Here is an 18,849-nt window from a genome sequence, read left to right on the forward strand (position 1 = left end):
CAGGACAAACGGCGGATGTGTTCGACGAATAACTCCACATTGGAGACAACAATGGGAGAATGTGTTTGCTCCAATTCTGCAAAGGCGTCCGGGCAGCCTTCACCGACGAATTTCTCCGGAAGCCAAGCACGACAGATTGCCAGATCCTGCTCCGCCTTCACGAACAAGTGCATGGCTTCCCCAGGATGCTTGCCAGCGTCGACTGCATGCACTGGCAATTGAAGAATTGCCCGGTGGCGTGGAGGGGGTCGTACACGAGCGGCCACAAAGGCACCCACCCCACCGTTATACTCGAGGCCGTCGCCGACTACTGGCTATGGATCTGGCATGCGTACTTTGGGGTCCCTGGCTCGAACAACGACATAAACGTGCACCAGCAATCCGACCTCTTCGCCGAAGTTTTGGATGGTAAAGTGCCGACCATCAACTTCACCGCTAACAATCGGCGCTATAGAATGGGGTACTATCTTGCCGACGGCATCTACCCGAAGTGGCCAACCTTCGTGAAGACGTACGCTAGGCATGTGAACGCAAAGCAGGCGTTTTTTTAGCAGAAGCAGGAGGCTGCTCGGAAGGATATGGAGCGGGCGTTCGGGGTTCTCCAAGCGCGCTTCAACATTATCAAAGCCCCGGCTCGTTCGTGGTTCATGGAGAACATGGTCGACATCATGTATACGTGCATAATCTTGCACAACATGATTGTCCAAGACGAAGGACCCGAGGTGGGAAATTGGTTCGACCTCGAAGCCCCCGGAAGCTCAACCACCAGTACCGCCTCGAAGTGGAGTGCATCCGTCTATACAAGAACGGTTGTCTATTCGGGCAAGGACACGTGACTCTTCCGCCCACGCCCAACTCCAATATGATCTCATGGAGCACATTTGGGCAAACTTTGGTGGAGGAAATTAAATTGTGTATTTTTAATTTTTTTAGGATTTTTAATTATGTTTTTTTTTTAATTTTTTACGAATTTTATGTTGTAATGTTATTTTATTTTTAATGAAGTGTGTTTTTATTAATTGAATTTGGTGGAAAAAAATAAAAAAAATGAAATTGAATGAATAGTAATTTAAGGGACGGAGGGTTGCAGATTCCGTCCCTTAGTTAAGGAATGGAGAAAAAAGGTACAGTGGGGCCCGCAATTAGTGTTTTAAGGGACAGTATAATGACAGCATTGTGAATGGCCTCATGGAGTTTTAATTACCAATTTTCAATTTCATTCAAATAATTTACTATTAAATTAGTTAATATAAAAATAATTAAACGAGTGGGTTCTAGTCAACATCTAAGACCACCTTAAAACTTTTTTCACTAAATGCCTCATAAAGAAGAGTGTGTTTTTAATCAATAGACCAACGAAGTATTTTGTGTGTAAATTAAATACAATTATTTATATATACTTAAATGAATTAAGAATTTGAAATAAGTGTGACAATGCTTCACTGAAAGCCGAATTCAATGCGCGCACACAAAGACATACTTCTCCTAGCTCTTTTGCCCCGTTGCTAATACTCTTAACGTTCAACAAGATGTATGTTTACTTATTAAAAGTAAATTATTACATACACACATGATTGAACATCGTCAAATTTTTTATTTTTTTTATAAAAATCATTAAGAAATTTATTTACCTAAAATTGGATAGGTAAAATTAGATTTTTCCGGAGAGGGGATGCAAAATGCATCAAGGCAAAAGAGTCCAAATTTAGAATGGGATAAAGTTTTCTTTTTAAAACATCTCTTTCAATGGAGCAGGTAGATTATGACAGCCGCAAACCAAGAAGCCGTCTTTACAAGAATAAATAATCCGCAAAAATAGACTTATTTAATTATTTATTGCACCATGAGAATAGACACATTTTGATTAAGACTAATGAGGCTTAAATTAATCCACACTGATTTATCCCTTCATTCATTTTTCTTTATTTTTTTTTGGTGGATATTGTTTTGTTACTTATCATGACTACACATAACATAACTCACGAGAGGTGATGTTAACTTGAGAAGTGTATTTGGCATTAACTTATGGATATTTTATTTGACCTTCATTGTTAAAATCACTAAAAATAAAATAATAAAGATAGAGTTGATGACTCGATGTGATGATGATGCAACTTGCATGTTTTCTTGATTCATTGTACTAGTTTGTTTGCCTAAAAATCTCGTGAATATTTTGAACTTTAAAAAAACACACCATAAACTTGAAATGGTAAAATAGCCAACCAATAGAATGATAACACAACTACAAATCGAAGAAATGAATTGAGATGCTCAATTTTCATTCTTCTTGATAAATACTCACTAGAACAATTTTTGTGTGTCCAATGTTTATAGAGGTTGTTGTGGAAAATCATCATCCTTTTAGTATTTATATTGGGGCAATAAAATATGGAAAGATATTTGGAATGGGAATGCTCAATATTGCTAGTAGGTTAATCCCTTTCAATACAAGACTGAAGAGATACATCACTTCTTGTCTTGTCCCTTTGTCAACACTTGTCTATTTCAATTACCCAATCTAAGTCCTTCAGTAACACAAGGCTAACCTTACATGTACTACCCTACAATTTTCATGGTTTTTGGATGGGTGTGGAAAAGATTTTAATCAAAAGATACTCCCTAGATTTCATTTTCTATTCTCTCTCACAACTTTTTTATGATGAGACAAATGGACGGCAACTATTATCCATAGTTCAATGGATAAATTACTCCCTCTGTCACACTATAAATAACATATTTCTTTTGAGATGGGAATTTAAGAAAATATTGTTTAATTAGTTAAATATAAAAAGAATAAAGTACAAAAACAAGAGAAATGAGAAAGAGAAAAAAATACAGTAATAAAAAATAAATAGGTTGTTTTTTGCTAACAAAAATGAGTCTTTATAGTGGACAATATTAATTTACAAATAGCATTAGAGAAGTAAACCACAATTAAAAAAATCAACTATGAGATGCAACAAGATTTGTATTGGATAATCATAAAATCTCATTCCAGTGCAATAAGAACAGCAAACTACATGTGGCAAGTTAGATGTAACAATTAAAAAGCTCAGCATAAAAGATTGGTTGGTATTCTGCAACTGATACCACTTTTCACTAATTCACAATTTCAATAAATAAAAAAGCAGTATTTGCAAAACAATATACTCCACAAGATCAAGATGCTTTGTGTTTGTTCAAGAGCAAATATCAGAAAGGAAGTGACTACACACTTTTGCACAATTTACTAAAAGAAACGAAGAAAATAAATCGAGAAAAAATGTGAGACCAAAAATATAAAATCTAACAAACAGAAATGAAAAAGGAACATGCATATACTAGAGATATAAAACAAAGCAAAAAATAAGTCGAATACCCAAAAATTTCGATAGGCTGCTCCATATAAATTTGTCCGACTGATTAAGCAGCGCACACGCACAAGGGACTACATGAGGAAGTATTTAGACAATTCTCACCAAAAAAAAAGAAAAAAGCTTACATGCTCTCTGAATTTAAACAACAATTGCATGATGGGAATGCATGAAATGCTTCTCCATCAACTAGGCAATTTTGGTTACATCAATAGCTGCTGTGATTTTTACCTGGTTTGTGTTACAAGTACAACCCATCCGTCATCTGTATGCCTAAGCAGCCAAGATGAGAAAAGCATTTGCCGGAACAAGAATTTAAGAGCTCAGTAGCATGTTGTCGGAACTCGGTTATCAAGGCTTGTGCATCTTGAAGCCAAAAACTCTAGGGACGTAGCTCTGTGTTGGCTTCTGAGGCTTGAGGTGTCCGTACGTCATCAAGAACAGGTGGGGGAATGTGGTTCCGAAATACGCCCCATCAATATCTGTTGAAGTCAGGGAAATCATTCCAAAAGCGAAGCACACAGAATAACATGTAAAGACGATCAATACCAACTCCATTTACTTATTTGTAGCATGCATAGCAAAGCGAGGTTCTAATTTTCTGGTGAGTGCTCCGAGTAACCCAGAAAAGATTTCAAATCTTCTAAACCATACATAAACTCTCCCTCCAAAATAAGAGGGTGATGGATACTGCTTTTTACCTTTTAGTTTATTACCTTTTTCCTGGAGTGGGGTCTCATTTCTCGATTATGCAACTCATATGGGGCATTCCTACCCAGATCACTATTTTCTTGCAACCATATAACATGGAGATAAATGTTACATTTAAAGCTAGTAGACCATGTGCAAGTTTTCAACAATTTAATTCTTAGCAAAGCACCTGATCATTGGGAGAAAGGGGAATATCTAAAGCTCTTGTTATAGAATAAGAAGTGAATTGAGTGGTAGTAGTTTGTGACACTAAACTTGTCTGTAACTCTTAACCCCTAATAACAAATCTTGAACTCACATGAATATGTGAAGTTGGAATGAAAGATGCAGCAGGCTGATGCAAATGAACCAGAGGATCAAGTGCAAAATAAATGCATAAAGCAATAAAAGTACAAAGTAAGGATACTGCCTTGGTATTTGGATCGAGGGTAGTAAATGTCATCACATTTTGGACAGTAAATCTTCACAGTACTTGAGCGTGGGATGTCTGATTGTCCAACTGGAAGGCATGGCTGTCCACAGCAGTAGACTCTAGGGCATCTTCCAAAATCATAGTTTTTATACTTCTCTAACTGTAATAAGTTCCAGTTCAATGAGTTAAAGGACATAACTAAATAAAGAGAGAGGCGATCAACACAAATGATATATCAAATGATGTTACTTACCATAGCAGCCATTCCCTTGCTTGTCAAGATGTAACGGACATGAATAAGGCCATACAGCATTTCTGCAGCTGATTCAACTAACTCATTCTGCTCCTCGGTAAACATATCACCTAGATGTGCTCATCATGGAAAAAACGCTGTCAGAAATGGATATCCAGCTCGAAACAGAAAAAAGTGGAAAGAGAAAATTAAAGCTAGACAAAGTAAGAGAAAAACAAAGATATCATGATCGAACTCCAAACAATGGTCCAAATTGAGCTATGTGAACAAGAAACTTCAAGAGCATTTTACACTTTGCTATCTCAATTCATTGAAGGCATAAACACTAAACACATACTAACACATTTTGGAACTATCAAAAGCAAATAAATACAGTTCTAAATTTATCACACCGTTTAATGCCAATCACAAAAACCTACTAGATTTCCAGAGAGAGAGTCAAACAATGAAATTCCAGTGAAAACTTTCATCAGTAGTGACAATCGTAATTGTTATTTTGTCACTGGAAAAAAATTAGATAAAATGTCAAAGTTTTACTATACAACAGATATATTGTCCAATATGTAAAATGTGGTGGAAATTCAACTAGACACCTAATGAGAAAAATAACTTCAAGAATCTCCAACTTGCTGAAGAAAAACTCCACTTGTCATTAACTTCATAGATTTTATAGCATGCTCTGGAAAAATTAAAGCGTTCAAGCATCACAGAGTCCAAGCCAGGTTGAGAAGTATCTAAGGAAATGTTAGGAGTACTTTTCTAGAAAGAAATTCTATGAAGCTCAAAACCAATTATTGAGAGAGAATAAACACAACATCTAATAATAAATGATAAGAAGCTCACCATGAGATGACTCTACATCCAGTATTAGATCAAGTGCATAATCATAATACGGGACTTGATTGCTCAATCCACATAGATTGAAATCGTCTTGGATATATTCATCATCGACTTCACAAAAAAACTCATTTCCACGCAAGTTGCAAAACCATGAAACCCAAGATGTATCTTCCCCATCAGAACCACTGACATCAGACTCTTCACTGTCTGTTTCAGATTCCTCTGAAAAATGAACAAATATTTCAATCTCAAGTTTGTATGTAACCAAAGTATGCCTGCAAATGTTATTAGAAAAGAGAAAGAATGTACATACAAAAATGTGCAGACATATTTACTGTAATACATGCCACTAAAAGAACATAAAACGAAGAATGGAAATTCATATTGATTGCATGCCCAATGTGCAGTGTAAGCTAGGTGCTTTACATAAGGGGATAGAAGTGTAGTTTCTTTTACATCAATCAGAGCAATATTTTAAGTCATAAAACAATGAAGCCAGCATCCGATTATCGTACATAACACAAAGGTTTAGCATGGCTAACATAGTATACTAGATATGTATACAACTTTTTTTTCAAATTGTTACTCTACTGATCATAATCACCATCCTCCTGAAAGTATAACTCATCATCATCATTCTAAGTATTGCACTCACCACCTAATGTTATTAAAAAGCGGCCATGGCGCCGCCGTGGCGCCATTGCGCGGCGGGTTTCGGAAAAAACGCCATCGCCACGAGCTGCCACAAAACTTTTTTATGGCGACCGCCATTTGCCGCCATGAGTGAGGCGCCATGGCGGTGCCATGGCAGTTATGGCGTCATTTTTGGTTGGGCTGCCCCAAACCTCAGCCCAATTACCAAATAACACGGCCCAAATGATTTTTAACCCTTAACCCGGCCCAAACCCGGCCCAAATAATGAAATAAAATGCCAATTAAGTCAAAATCTAGGGTTCATAGTATCTCTTTCCCTCTCAAACAAACCCAACCTGCTGGGCCCCCAGTCCCACTGCCCTAGTCACGTCGCCGCCGCCGCCGACCGCTGCCGCCGGTCCGTCTAGAGCAGCCCACTGCCCAGATTTTGAAGGTAACCGAAATTGTACCAGATTTTCTAATTTGCATGCCCTTTTAATTATCAATTTTCTAATTTGCATGCCATTTTAATTAGGAATTAGGGTCGGATTTTTAATTAGGATCAGATTTTTATAATTAGGGTCACATTTTTAATTAAGGTGTAATGAGTGGTTGGTTGGAGAGTTGGATGGTGCTGATGGTGAAGGCAGTGATAGAGTTTTTGATGGAGATTCACTTGATTGGGATATTGTCTACGAGTCGTCGGGGATTGGAGAGCCTATCACATATACTAGGTCTAAGATTTCTACATCATCAAGTTCTAGGAAAGCCTCAAGAACCACAACCACATCTAGAAAAGGGAAATGCCAATTAGGGAAAGGCAGATTGGCGACAGTGGTTGAAGAAAGAGAGCTTGTGGATGAAGAATTGGAAGATGAAGAAGTTGGGGATGAAGAAGAAGGATCTACTTCGTTGGAGGACGATGATATCGATGAGGATGAAGATAACTATCTTGTGGAGGATGACTATGTTGGGGATGGTGATGATTGAGGATGGTTTTAATTTAGATTTGATATGTATTATGAATTTGTGATGATGACTTTATATTTTGATTGTTGAACTAAGACTTATTATGGTAGGCATATTATATAATTGCTTATGACTTTATGATTTATTTATTGTTTTAATAGTTGATAACTTGATATATTACAATTTTTTATTATTTTCTAATTTTTTGAATTTATATATACATATATTACTAATATTTTATTAATTTATTTATCGACCGCCATATCCCGCCATACTGATACGCCATATCCCTGTGGCGGTTTTTGGGCTCACCGCCGTAGGCCGCCATACGCCATCCATTACACTGACCTATCATCCAACTCTCTAAACTAATACCTTTATCAGTTAAATTTCAATCGAGATACGAAAGGACTTCATCATCCAGCGGAATCATAACAAAACCATCGCCATCCATTTAATACAGCAATAACAAAAAAAAATTAATCTTGCAATATCTATGTGCCTGAACTTGCAAAAGCAGCAACCCACTCTCTGCATTGATCTTTGAAAAGTCCCTTTTTCATCATTTTATACAACATAGGAATGTGAGCATTTCTCATACAAACGTTCAATACACGGATCAAAAGCTGAAACTTTTATGCCTTAGCTCATCATAAGGAGCTAACAGAAGCACCTCAAACAGATCTGCCAAACAGCTGAAATTGGTTAATCGGAGCTTTTCCCCTTTCAATGGAGAGCTCTATGATTCGCAAAGCTACTAAACTTAACTCCAGTGCCAATCAATCATTAAAAACAATAACAAAAAGTTGAACTACAATACATGGCAATTAAACACCGCACACAAATACAAATACAAATGCTAAAAGCAACCCAAATTTCACGATTCTAAATTAAACACGAACTGCTCAAAAATAAAAACACATAGGAAATTAAAATTAAAAAAAGGCACCTTCGGAGAGCTTGTTCTTGCTGGCGGTGAGGGCGGATGAAGAACGGCTGTCCCTGGGATCAACGTGCTTCCCGGCAGCGGCGGAGGTGGATGGCACCGAGACAGCTGAGCCCTTGTTTCTGGATGTGGAAGGCGACGATTTCTCCAAATGTTTGTCGAGCGCATCATTGATTCGCTTCCGATCCAACATCTCTCCGGCCTTGGACGAGCCACCGCCCCCTCCTCGATCTCTGTACACGTTCATATCAAAACTGGAAAAATCGAATCCCCAAAATTATCAACTTTCCGAAGGGTATCTGAGCAAATGGAAAAAAGGCGAAAAATTGTTAGATTTGTACAGTCGCGTGTGTGGGGAAATGAAGAGAGCTCTAGGGTTTCATTCAATTTCGATTGCATAAACAGAAAATTGGGTCTTCTCATTTCGTATGCTTTCTAATCCATTTCTTTAATTTTTTCATTTGTTTTCCTAATTTGTTATTCCATTTAAATAATAAAAAATATGGAGTATATTCTTTTAAAGGTTATTATAATAAAACATTAAACGTACAATTATTATTTACAAGAGAAATGTTATGTTACATATTTCGTTTAAGTATCATTCTCGTTTAGACCATATTATGTTTAGATTTTATTTTCATTTTTTCTATTGAGCTTTTAAAAGTTACTAGTAATATTATAAATAGCATAAAAAATCAAAATTAGATTCGTTCATTTTCTTAATAACTTAATAAAAAAAACTAAAGGAATAAATTGAGTTTTGATTTTTATTTGTAAAATTAATGACGTCCTGTTAAAGTTATTAAATTAAATGAATAAAATGAAAAACTAATCACGACATAGCTTAAACAAAAATATACTCACCAGTCACAAGTCACAAGTCACCGAATAGTAATATAAAGTACTGTGACATAACATTTCTTTCATTTAAAATGATAATTTTGGTCACGGGACAAAAAATATACTCGTAGTCCTATTTAAGTATTTGTGTGATATTTAGCCAAAATCATATATGCTATGAATAGATACATGCTAATTTCACATGTTTGTCACTCCCATTTGTCCTATGATTTGTTATTAGTATTTTATATATATTTCCATGCTGTGACCATACATTGGTTTCATATTCTACTTTATAGGCAGCGTGTGTAGTGCATAGTTATTTTGTTATTTGTTAATATTGATAGTTGTATGGATCAGATTATTAGAAATTCATTGATTATCGAGACCTCTTTGATTACATTGTAAGTCGGAGATGGTCAGTCTCTCAAGAACACATACCAGATGCAATCAAAGGGAAAAAGAATACTATACAACCCATTAGTCAGATACAAACTAAGGGATCCTAGAACTAGTCAGAACCCATAACCGGTTCTGATTTCAAGCCAATAACGTTACCCGCTTCACCTGCACACTAAGTAAATGTGTAGGTAACACAAGAAATCAGATCCTCACATATCTGAATAAGAAACCAAAATTGAAACAAAGTAAGAAGATGTGAGATGTGGCTAAGATATAAAACAGGGTGGGGATCCTCTGCTGTGCTGAAAAGCACAGCAGCCACTGCTGCCTCACCCAAAAAATAAAATAATCAAAAAAATAAATTTAAATTTAATTAAATAAATATATATTATTTTAATGTTTTGTGTGAGGCAGCAGGGGCTGCTGTGCTTTTCAGCACAGCAGAGGATCCCCTCCCTATAAAACATGGGATGATTTAGTGGTGTTGGGCCCACATAATTTTATATCTTGGATTTTATATCTTACATTGTTCAATTTCTTTGGGTTTACTTTGTTCAATTTTTTTGGTGTGGGACGGGTAGAAATAAAACATGGGATGATTTAGTGGTGTTGGGCCCATATAATTCAAACTCCAGGCAAGTATTTAGTGACAAATAAATAAGCCATGATTTCACTTTTGGGCAAATTTGTTTTAAGTACGTAATTATTTTATGTTCATTATGAGCTGACTAAAATGCCCAACAAACTTGGGAGAAACGAAATGAGAGGGGTACAAATGGAATATTTCCTTCAATTATGGGTTCGAATCGAGAATAGTTACAAATACCACCAAATTTGGATGAATTCATTTAAGCCTACTAGTGTTATCACCCGTACTATGTACGGGACATAAGATTTTCAAATAATGAATACAAATTTTAATAAATTCATAGGAAAAAAATTCATAACGTTATGAACACTTACAAAAAGAGAATGCCCTTAAATTATCCCACTCCAAATGAAGCATTTGGACTTCGGCATATGATTTTATATAGTTTTAATCAACTGATGTGAGTGGAGTAAATAAAATAAAATAGAGGATACCATTGCATGAATTTTAGCACATCTTAAAATGCATGGCCCAAGGCCAAATGAATTTCGATTAGGGATGTCAGTCCAACCCGAAACCCACGGGTCGGCCCGAATAACCCGATAAATTATAGGATTAGGGCTATATTTTTACAACCAGAATATAAAACGGGCTATATGGGCCAGTCCGAATGGGTCGGCGGGTTAGGCGGGCTGGCCCGATATGGTTGCAGGTCAACCTGACGGTTACACTTTTCAATTAAAAGAATAAATTTAAGATTTGTTTTGAATATAGATCATGCTTTCATAATTTTATTAGTTTTTGCTTTCATAAATTTTATGGATAAAATTACTCATTTTATAAATCTTAATGAATGCTACAAACGAATTCAATTATATGCTAACACTTTTGTGTTTTGCAAATTTATGATTATATTTTTTAGAATACATTAATATTGAGATTATTATTTTCCAAAGTTCATGATATTATATTTAAAATATTATTATTATTTAATAAATACATATTTTTATTTTTATTTCTATTTTATACTCCCTCTGTCCCTTGCTATTCGCTCTTTTCTTTTCTTTTTTTGTCTCGTTTTAAACTATTTGTACTATTATTTTATGTAAGAATTGTCGTATTTAATTAAAATATTATAATTAATTAAGTGTCACTTATTGAGTGTCTCCTTATTACACTTAAATTATTAATTTAATTACACGAATTACTCAATTCTTAATTTACGGTTCAAAAAGAAAAATGTGTGAGTAGTATGGGATGGAAGGAGTACAATAATTGTGTTATCATTATAGTAATAATTATATTGTTTACAAAATAAAGAAGATTAAGTAATCCGATTACTTTATTATGGGAAGTAGTGGAAATGAATTCTAAGTTTTAATAAAATAAAAATTGGAACTAAGCATTGTTGAATTTTTTGGCCCGATTAGCCCCAAACCCAAAGGGTTAGGGTCGAAAAATTGCAACCCGTCAGAATAACTCAACAACTCGAGCGGGTTGGCCCGATTGACATCTCTATTTTCGATATTAGACTGAGATAAAAAAAAACTAAAGTAGATCTTTGAGAAACAATATTTAGGGGTGAGCATTGGTGTTCCGGTTTGATTTTTTGCTCAAACCAAACCAAAACCAAACTTCAAAAACCGGATAAAACCGAAAAAACATATATATATATAATATAAAATTAATATTATATATAATATAAAATTAATATTATATATAATATATATTATATAGTAATATATAGTAAAAGAATATACTGTAATATAATGTATTAAATTAATATAATATATATGAGGATTAAAACATTGATCTCTACGTCAATTACAAAGAGAGCTAATATATTCTAAGAACATATATGATTGAATAGTAAATTGCCATCAACATCGAATAATTCATCTACACTTTATAATATTCAATTTTGATTTAAATAAAACTTCTTTTATCTTATTTAAATTAATACTAATTATTAGTTTATGTTTTCATAAAAAATATTGATATATTATATAATGTTAAAGCACTAATTCGTTTTAACAAAGAAATTACATAATTTGTGCATGATAAAGTAATTACTTTAAGCCCATATAAGAATCATAGCAGTACATAGTATATTAGGTTACAACCCAACTCACTCTAAGCCCAACAACTATAACCCTAAAAATACTAACCCTAAAGGAGAACACATAAAAAATTCATCTCCAATCAAATCGGCGCCTCCTAACACGCCGCCGCCACATCTATCTCTTACTCCATCTCCGATTCAACCGGTCTTGCTAGCACTCTCACTCCGGCCATCTCCAGTCTCGCCGACCTTCCCCAAGACGATCCTCTGCCTCCCGACGCCACACTGTCAACGGCCCCATCCGCATGCAACCCAGAAACGCTATTCTCTACCACTGTTAACACCCGTCCCGACTAAGATCTCGTCAGCACTCCGGCTCACCGTCGTATATGTGGATTCGTGTCCGTTTCTTTCGACAATTTTTCTTACTCGGGTTCGGTTCGGAATTATTACCTTTTGCATACTTGGCTTGTTCAATTCTATTTTGGCATGCCTGTAGTTTGTAGTTTCTGTAAGAGTAATGCCAATATGTGACTTGTTCAATTTCTAAATCTAGTTTCATGTTGTAATCTTCAATTATTTGTATATGGCAATGTCTGATACAATTTGCTGTTGCGCTTGAATTTGGGATTTCATAAAATCAGTCTAGACAACAAATTTCGTCCAAGACAAAGAATTTTTCAAAGAAAATAAGATTATTTACCTCTTCCCTTTATTCTCCATTTTTAGTTGTAGTCAAAGTTGAATTTATACTGCATTTTCCTATGTGCAAAAGATTTTTAATACTATATTCTTTTCAGCTTTTCGACATCAAGAATTTCGAAGAAAATAAGATTATTTACCTCTTCACTTTATTCTCCATTTTTAGTTATAGTCAAAGTTGAATTTATGTTGCATTTTCCTCTGTGCAAAAGATTTTTAATACTACTCCCTCCGTCCCATGTTACTCACACTTTTCTTTTTTAGGCCGTAAATTTAGGATTGATTTTTTAGTGTAATTAAATTAGAATTTTAAATGTAACGAGACATCATAATAAAGGAGCTCTGAACTTAAATTAACATATTAATTAAATTCATTAATTCTAACTTAAACTATATATAGTATAAGGAGTTTGTGACTAGCCGAAAAGCAACAGTGCAAGTAACATGGGACGGAGGTGGGACGGAGGGGGGACGGAGGGAGTATATTCTTTTCAGCTTTTCGACATCAAGAATGAATTCTCCTCCTCCTTTGTTGTCTGAAATACTTTTAACTTTACTCCTTTATGCTTTTTCACTGCAATACTTCAACTGGCTGAGAAGATGCTGAAGCAAAGCCAAAGTAGTATGCACACTGTTTTTTTTTTAAATTAGAAAAATACTAATGCCATATTATAAATATTTCCTCATCTTTGATCTTCTTGTTTTGCAGCCTAACAGATCTTAGGATTCATGAAGAATGATTTTATCCAGTGAAGAAAAATAGACGTGACACAAATAATAGTATAAAAAAATTAAATAATAAAGACAACAAACAAACAATAAAACAACTGAAAAAATAGCCAAAATCAGATACAAACGCAAGGGAGAAGTAGTGAAAAAGATAGTTGAAGAATGTAATTTTGGAGAAGAGAGTGAAATGGACATGGAAAACTAATTGATGTTGATATGTATTTATAGAAAAACTTAGTGCCTTTGGCTCTGTTTTTAAATTTGAATCAAATAGTCACAGTTTTCTAAAATCGTAAGTAGCTTGTATGATACTACTTTGTAATCTTTCAGACTTTAACTCTGTAATCTTTCACACTTTCCCAACATCTGCACAAAATAACTCCCAAAATAAAAAGCTTTCACAATATCCCATGCCATGCTCTGTCTTAAGTTTCTGGCGTGCAAAATAATTTTTTATTGCGTGAACAATTATCAACAGTTTTCCTGCCAAAAAGGGCAGAAGTGGTGTTTCTGAAAAGTTTCACAAAACTGTCACTTTATATAATGATAGATGATAGATTCTTACGTTGAACATAGTGGGCCAACATTGACTCCAGGGCTGGCAATAATTATATCTTGTACACTAAAATACCAATAAATACCCAGATTACCTCAAATCTTAGCATAAGCTGAAAGGTAGGTGAACAGATCCTAAAATTATATCTAACACACTTTCCAGATTATGATTTATTATATTGAAATTCAAATCATTTTATATTTATCAAAATGTGAAAATGGAATAAAAGAAAAATAAAAGTTTAAAAAGAAAAAAAAAGTATGGAAAAAACTTACATAAGAGAAGCAAGAGCAAATTGATGACAATGGAAATAAGAAAATTAAAAATAATAACCTAATTAATTTTATTAATATTAGGTTAGTTATTGAGTAGTGGGCTAGCCCATATTAAGAATATTAGAGCATCTCCAATGGCGGCGAGCGGACAGGCTAGCCGATTCTCGGCGCTGGCCGGTCCGCTCGCCGAACCATTAGAACCGGCGAGCGCCACGACGGCTACAAGGGAAAGAATCCCACGATGATCCTCGAGGCCGTAGCTGATTACCGGATGTGGATTTGGCATGCATATTTTGGGGTAGCCGGGTCGAACAACGACCTCAACGTCCTCAACTCGTCGCCTTTTTTCAACGAGCAGTGCCAGGGTGTCGGTCCGACCATCAGTTTTATCGCCAACGGGGAACCAACATGATATGGGCTACTACTAGGTGGATGGGATATACCCTAGGTGGCCCGTCTTTATGAAGACGATCTGTTGTGATTTAGACACACAAGGCTTTCACACACTCAAGAAGATCACACACACACTCACTGTTGTATGAGATCACACAATGCAGAAACACACACACTCAAACTTTGAGTATTGAAGATGATAATCTTGGAGAGAAACTGGAAAACTCTTTATTGATTAAACTTCTAACTACATACACGGTTTATGAGCTATTTAAAGCTCTACAATCAAGTAGCAACTGCTACTAACTAACTACAACAAGAATCAAGAAAACAAGAAGAATAATCGCTACATCTCAGCTAACTAACTGCTGCTCCAACGACTAGTTTCTCTAGGTTGCTTCTTCCTTCTCGGCTCAAGACCGAACTCCCTTCTCGGCTCAAGACCGAACTCCCTTCTCGGCTCAAGACCGAACTCCCTTCTCGGCTCAAGACCGAACTCCCTTCTCGGCTCAAGACCGAACTCCCTTCTCGGCTCACAACCGAACTCCCTTCTCGGCTAGTTCCAGCTCAAAGCCGAGCTTCCTTCTTCTGCCTTCTTCTTCTCGGCTAGTTCCAGCTCAAAGCCGAGCTTACCGAACTCTGCCTTCTTCTTCCAACTGAAATGAGCACTCCATTATTACAATTCTCCACCTGAGGGCTCATCTCAGTTCTTGCACAAACATTGATCAACTTCTTGCAATGATCAAACTTGTCTCTACCTAGAGACTTTGTTAGCATGTCAGCCGGATTGTGCAAGGTGTTAATCTTAATCACCTTCACTCTCCCCTTCTCAATCTCGTCTCTAATAAAATGCAACTTTATGTCTATGTGCTTGCTCCTTTCATGAAAACCCGGATGTTTAGCCAAGCACATAGCTGAGCTGCTGTCACAATGAATCACCATTGTCTTTTGGTCAAAACCAAAGTCAGAAATCACTCCCTGAATCCAAAAGCTCTCCTGTACAGCTGCAGTGAGAGCTATATACTCTGATTCTGTTGTTGAGAGAGCAACAACACTTTGCAACCCTGATTTCCAGCTGATTACAGTTCCAAACATGGTGAAAAGATAACCTGTTTGGGACTTTCTGTTGTCCAGGTTTGCAGCATAGTCTGCATCACAATAGCCCTGCACAACCTCCTCAGATTCACCTTCCCAGCTATTGAAGACAATTCCCCAGCCACTGGTTGACTTCATGTACCTCAATATCCACTTAAGAGCATTCCAATGCTCCTTCCCCGGGTCAGCCATGTATCTGCTAGTCACTGAGATAGCATGTGCCAGATCTGGTCTGGTACAGATCATAGTATACATAACACTTCCAACCACACTAGCATAAGGAATAGACTCCATCTCCTCAGCCTCTTGCTTAGATTTAGGGGCCTGCTCCTTTGAAAGCTTAAAACTCTGGGACAGAGGAGTTGATGCAGCTTTTGCATTTTCCATTTTGAATCTCTGCAAAACTTTCTCAATATAGTCAGTTTGAAGCATCCACAGCTTCTTGCAGCCTCCGTCTCTCTGAATGTGTATGCCTAGGATCTTCCTTGACTCTCCTAGATCCTTCATTTCAAAGCTAGACTTCAGATCCTCCTTGACTTGTTGAATTTCTGTCATAGAAGGTCCTGCAAGTAGCATATCATCCACATAGAGCAATAGATAGGCAATAGGTGTTTTGCCCTTCCTCTTGATGTAGATGCAATCATCAAACTCTGATCTAATGAAGCCAATCTTCTTCATTTGTGCATCAAACTTCTTGTTCCACTGTCTAGGACTTTGCTTAAGACCATAAAGACTCTTTTGTAGCAAGCACACCTTGCTTTCTTCACCACTCTTCACATAGCCCTCTGGCTGATCCATGAAGATAGTCTCCTCTAGGTCTCCATTTAGGAAGGCAGTCTTCACATCAAGCTGCTGCAATTCCCAATCTAGCTGATTCACCACAGCCAACAAAATCCTAATAGAAGTGTGCTTAACAACCGGAGCAAACACCTCATTGAAGTCAACTCCTTCTTGCTGTGTAAATCCCCTTGCCACCAGCCTTGCTTTGAACCTGATTCTGTCTTTATCAGTGGTCTCTACCTTCTTTTTAAACAACCACTTGCAACTGATCAGCTTCCTCTCCTTTCCATCTGTATTCAGCTTGGATTTGTCCACCAAAATCCAGGTTTTGTTCTTGAGTAAAGACTCTATTTCTTCATTCATGGCCTCTATCCATCTCTCTCTGTCTTTGCTTCTCATGGCCTCTTTATAGGTGAGAGGATCAGCAATATCAATACTCTCAGCAGCACACAGTGCATAATAGACCATATCTGCAAATTTCTCAGGAGGCTTTGCATTTCTCCTTCCCCTATCTCTTGCAATCTGGTACTCTCTGGTAGGATCTGCTGTGGGCTCATCATTTCTTCTACCTTGAGCTGGAGCACCATCACCCTCTGGATCAGGTTCATTTTCTGAGTCAGTGACTCCACCTGCTCCTGGGCCAACTCCCATAGGCTCCACCTTGAAGAAATCACTCTCAACTTCACTGGAGTCACTGGAGTCCAGCTTATCTTTCAAGTAGGGCATCTGATCCTCCAAGAACACCACATCCCTACTCACCACCACCTTCTGCCTACCAGGCTCAATACACCAGAGCCTATACCCCTTAACACCCCTCTGATATCCCAGCAAGATACATTTCAGAGCCCTAGCTTCAAGCTTACTTTGCCTAGCATGAGCATAGGCTGCACACCCAAACACCTTGTATTTTGAGTAGTCACTATGAGCTCCATACCACATGTAATCAGGAGTTTCAGATTTCAGGGCAGTAGATGGACATTTATTGATGAGATAAGCTGCTGTATACACTGCCTCTCCCCAGAACCTGCTGCTCAAACCAGAACCAAGAAGCAGGCACCTCACCCTCTCTAGGATAGTCCTATTCATCCTCTCCACAACACCATTTTGCTGGGGATTACCAGGAACAGTACGGTGCCTCTTCATACCCTTCTCTTTGCAAAATATATCAAATTCAGCAGACAAGAATTCCAAGCCATTGTCAGTTCTTAAACATTTAACACTCCTTCCTTTCTCTAGCTCCACCTCCTTACACCATATCTTGAACTTAGTGAGTGTTTCAGATTTTTCCTTAAGAATATATACCCACAACTTCCTTGTATAGTCATCAATGATAGCTAGATAATACTTTCCTCCACCAATTGAACACACCGGTGAAGGCCCCCAAAGATCACTATGTATGTAGTCTAAAGGGGCTGTAGAAGAGTGAATACATGTAGGATAGGGTGCCTTCTTTGCTTTTCCAAGTATACACTGCTCACAGGGGTCCATCTTGTTGAAATCTCCAGAGATCAGGCCCTTCTTGATGAGTTCTTTCAAGCTTCCTTCTGCTGGATGGCCCAGCCTCTTGTGCCATAGCATTAGGGAGTCATCTGACACAGCATTGCTTTCTCCATCAACAGCCTTAGCCTTCAAATAATAGAGAATATGCTCTCTGTCAGCCTCCATCATCACTGCATCTCCAGATTTCACAAACAATTTTCCTTGACTCATTAATATAGTGAACCCCCTCTGCTCCAGCATTCCCAATGAGATGAGGTTCCTCTTCACTTCTGGAATATACCTCACCCCAGTCAGGATCTTCACAGAGCCATCTTGTAGGCTTAGCTTCACCTTCCCTATCCCTTTTATCTGACAAGTATGATTATTTCCAAGAACAACCGTACCCGATGCTTCTTGAAGATCATGAAACCAGCTTCTATTGGGGCACATATGGAAGCTGCACCCCGAGTCCATTATCCACCTGTGACTGACCCCACTGTCACTAATATTCATAAGTTGAGCCGGGGGATCAGCACTCTCCACACAATCAGATTGGTTGTGTCCCTCAGAGGCCATCTTTCTCTTCCATGCATGACAATCTTTCTTCAAATGTCCAGGTTTCTTGCACCAATAGCAAGCTCTGGTTTCCTTCTGAGCATCAGAACTTGAGGGTTTAGGGCCCTCAAACTTCTTCTTGAAGTTCTGCTTCTTGAACTTCTTCACATTCAAGGCCTCTGCAGCTTGAACATTGGAGCTTGCAGAGCCTCTGTTGGCTGTCTTCTGGAGTTCTTTGGCCATCAAGGCTGAATAGACTTCTGCATAGGTGATAG

At 37.2% G+C, this 18,849-nt stretch overlaps 1 protein-coding gene across 2 annotated transcripts; it reads right to left on the minus strand.

Annotated features, from left to right (window-relative positions):
* Nucleotides 1–3,346: 3,346 nt before the first annotated feature.
* Nucleotides 3,347–8,557, minus strand: LOC121773367 (casein kinase II subunit beta-1-like). Of its 2 annotated transcripts, none has more exons than XM_042170212.1 (5): nt 8,121–8,557; nt 5,573–5,791; nt 4,730–4,839; nt 4,474–4,636; nt 3,347–3,835 (listed from the first exon to the last, which is right to left on the minus strand). In XM_042170212.1, exons 1-5 carry the CDS (start codon nt 8,362–8,364, stop codon nt 3,705–3,707), a joined length of 867 nt encoding a protein of 288 aa, XP_042026146.1. In that variant the 5' UTR covers nt 8,365–8,557; the 3' UTR covers nt 3,347–3,704. The 2 variants fall into 2 exon arrangements, with proteins under 2 accessions (XP_042026146.1, XP_042026145.1); XM_042170211.1 differs by having other exon boundaries at nt 4,471–4,636; nt 8,121–8,556.
* Nucleotides 8,558–18,849: the final 10,292 nt, after the last annotated feature.

Source organism: Salvia splendens, chromosome 17 (genome assembly GCF_004379255.2).
Source record: "Salvia splendens isolate huo1 chromosome 17, SspV2, whole genome shotgun sequence".
NCBI classification, from domain to species: Eukaryota; Viridiplantae; Streptophyta; class Magnoliopsida; order Lamiales; family Lamiaceae; genus Salvia; species Salvia splendens.

Coding starts and splice junctions, on each gene's coding strand:
- LOC121773367 (XM_042170211.1), bottom strand. CDS start 8,364: ATGAACGTGTACAGAGATCGAGGAGGGGGCGGTGGCTCGTCCAAGGCC. Junction 5,792..8,120: donor CAAGAACAAGCTCTCCGAAG/GTGCCTTTTTTT, acceptor TTCATTTTTCAG/AGGAATCTGAAACAGACAGT. Junction 4,840..5,572: donor GGATGTAGAGTCATCTCATG/GTGAGCTTCTTA, acceptor GAGCACATCTAG/GTGATATGTTTACCGAGGAG.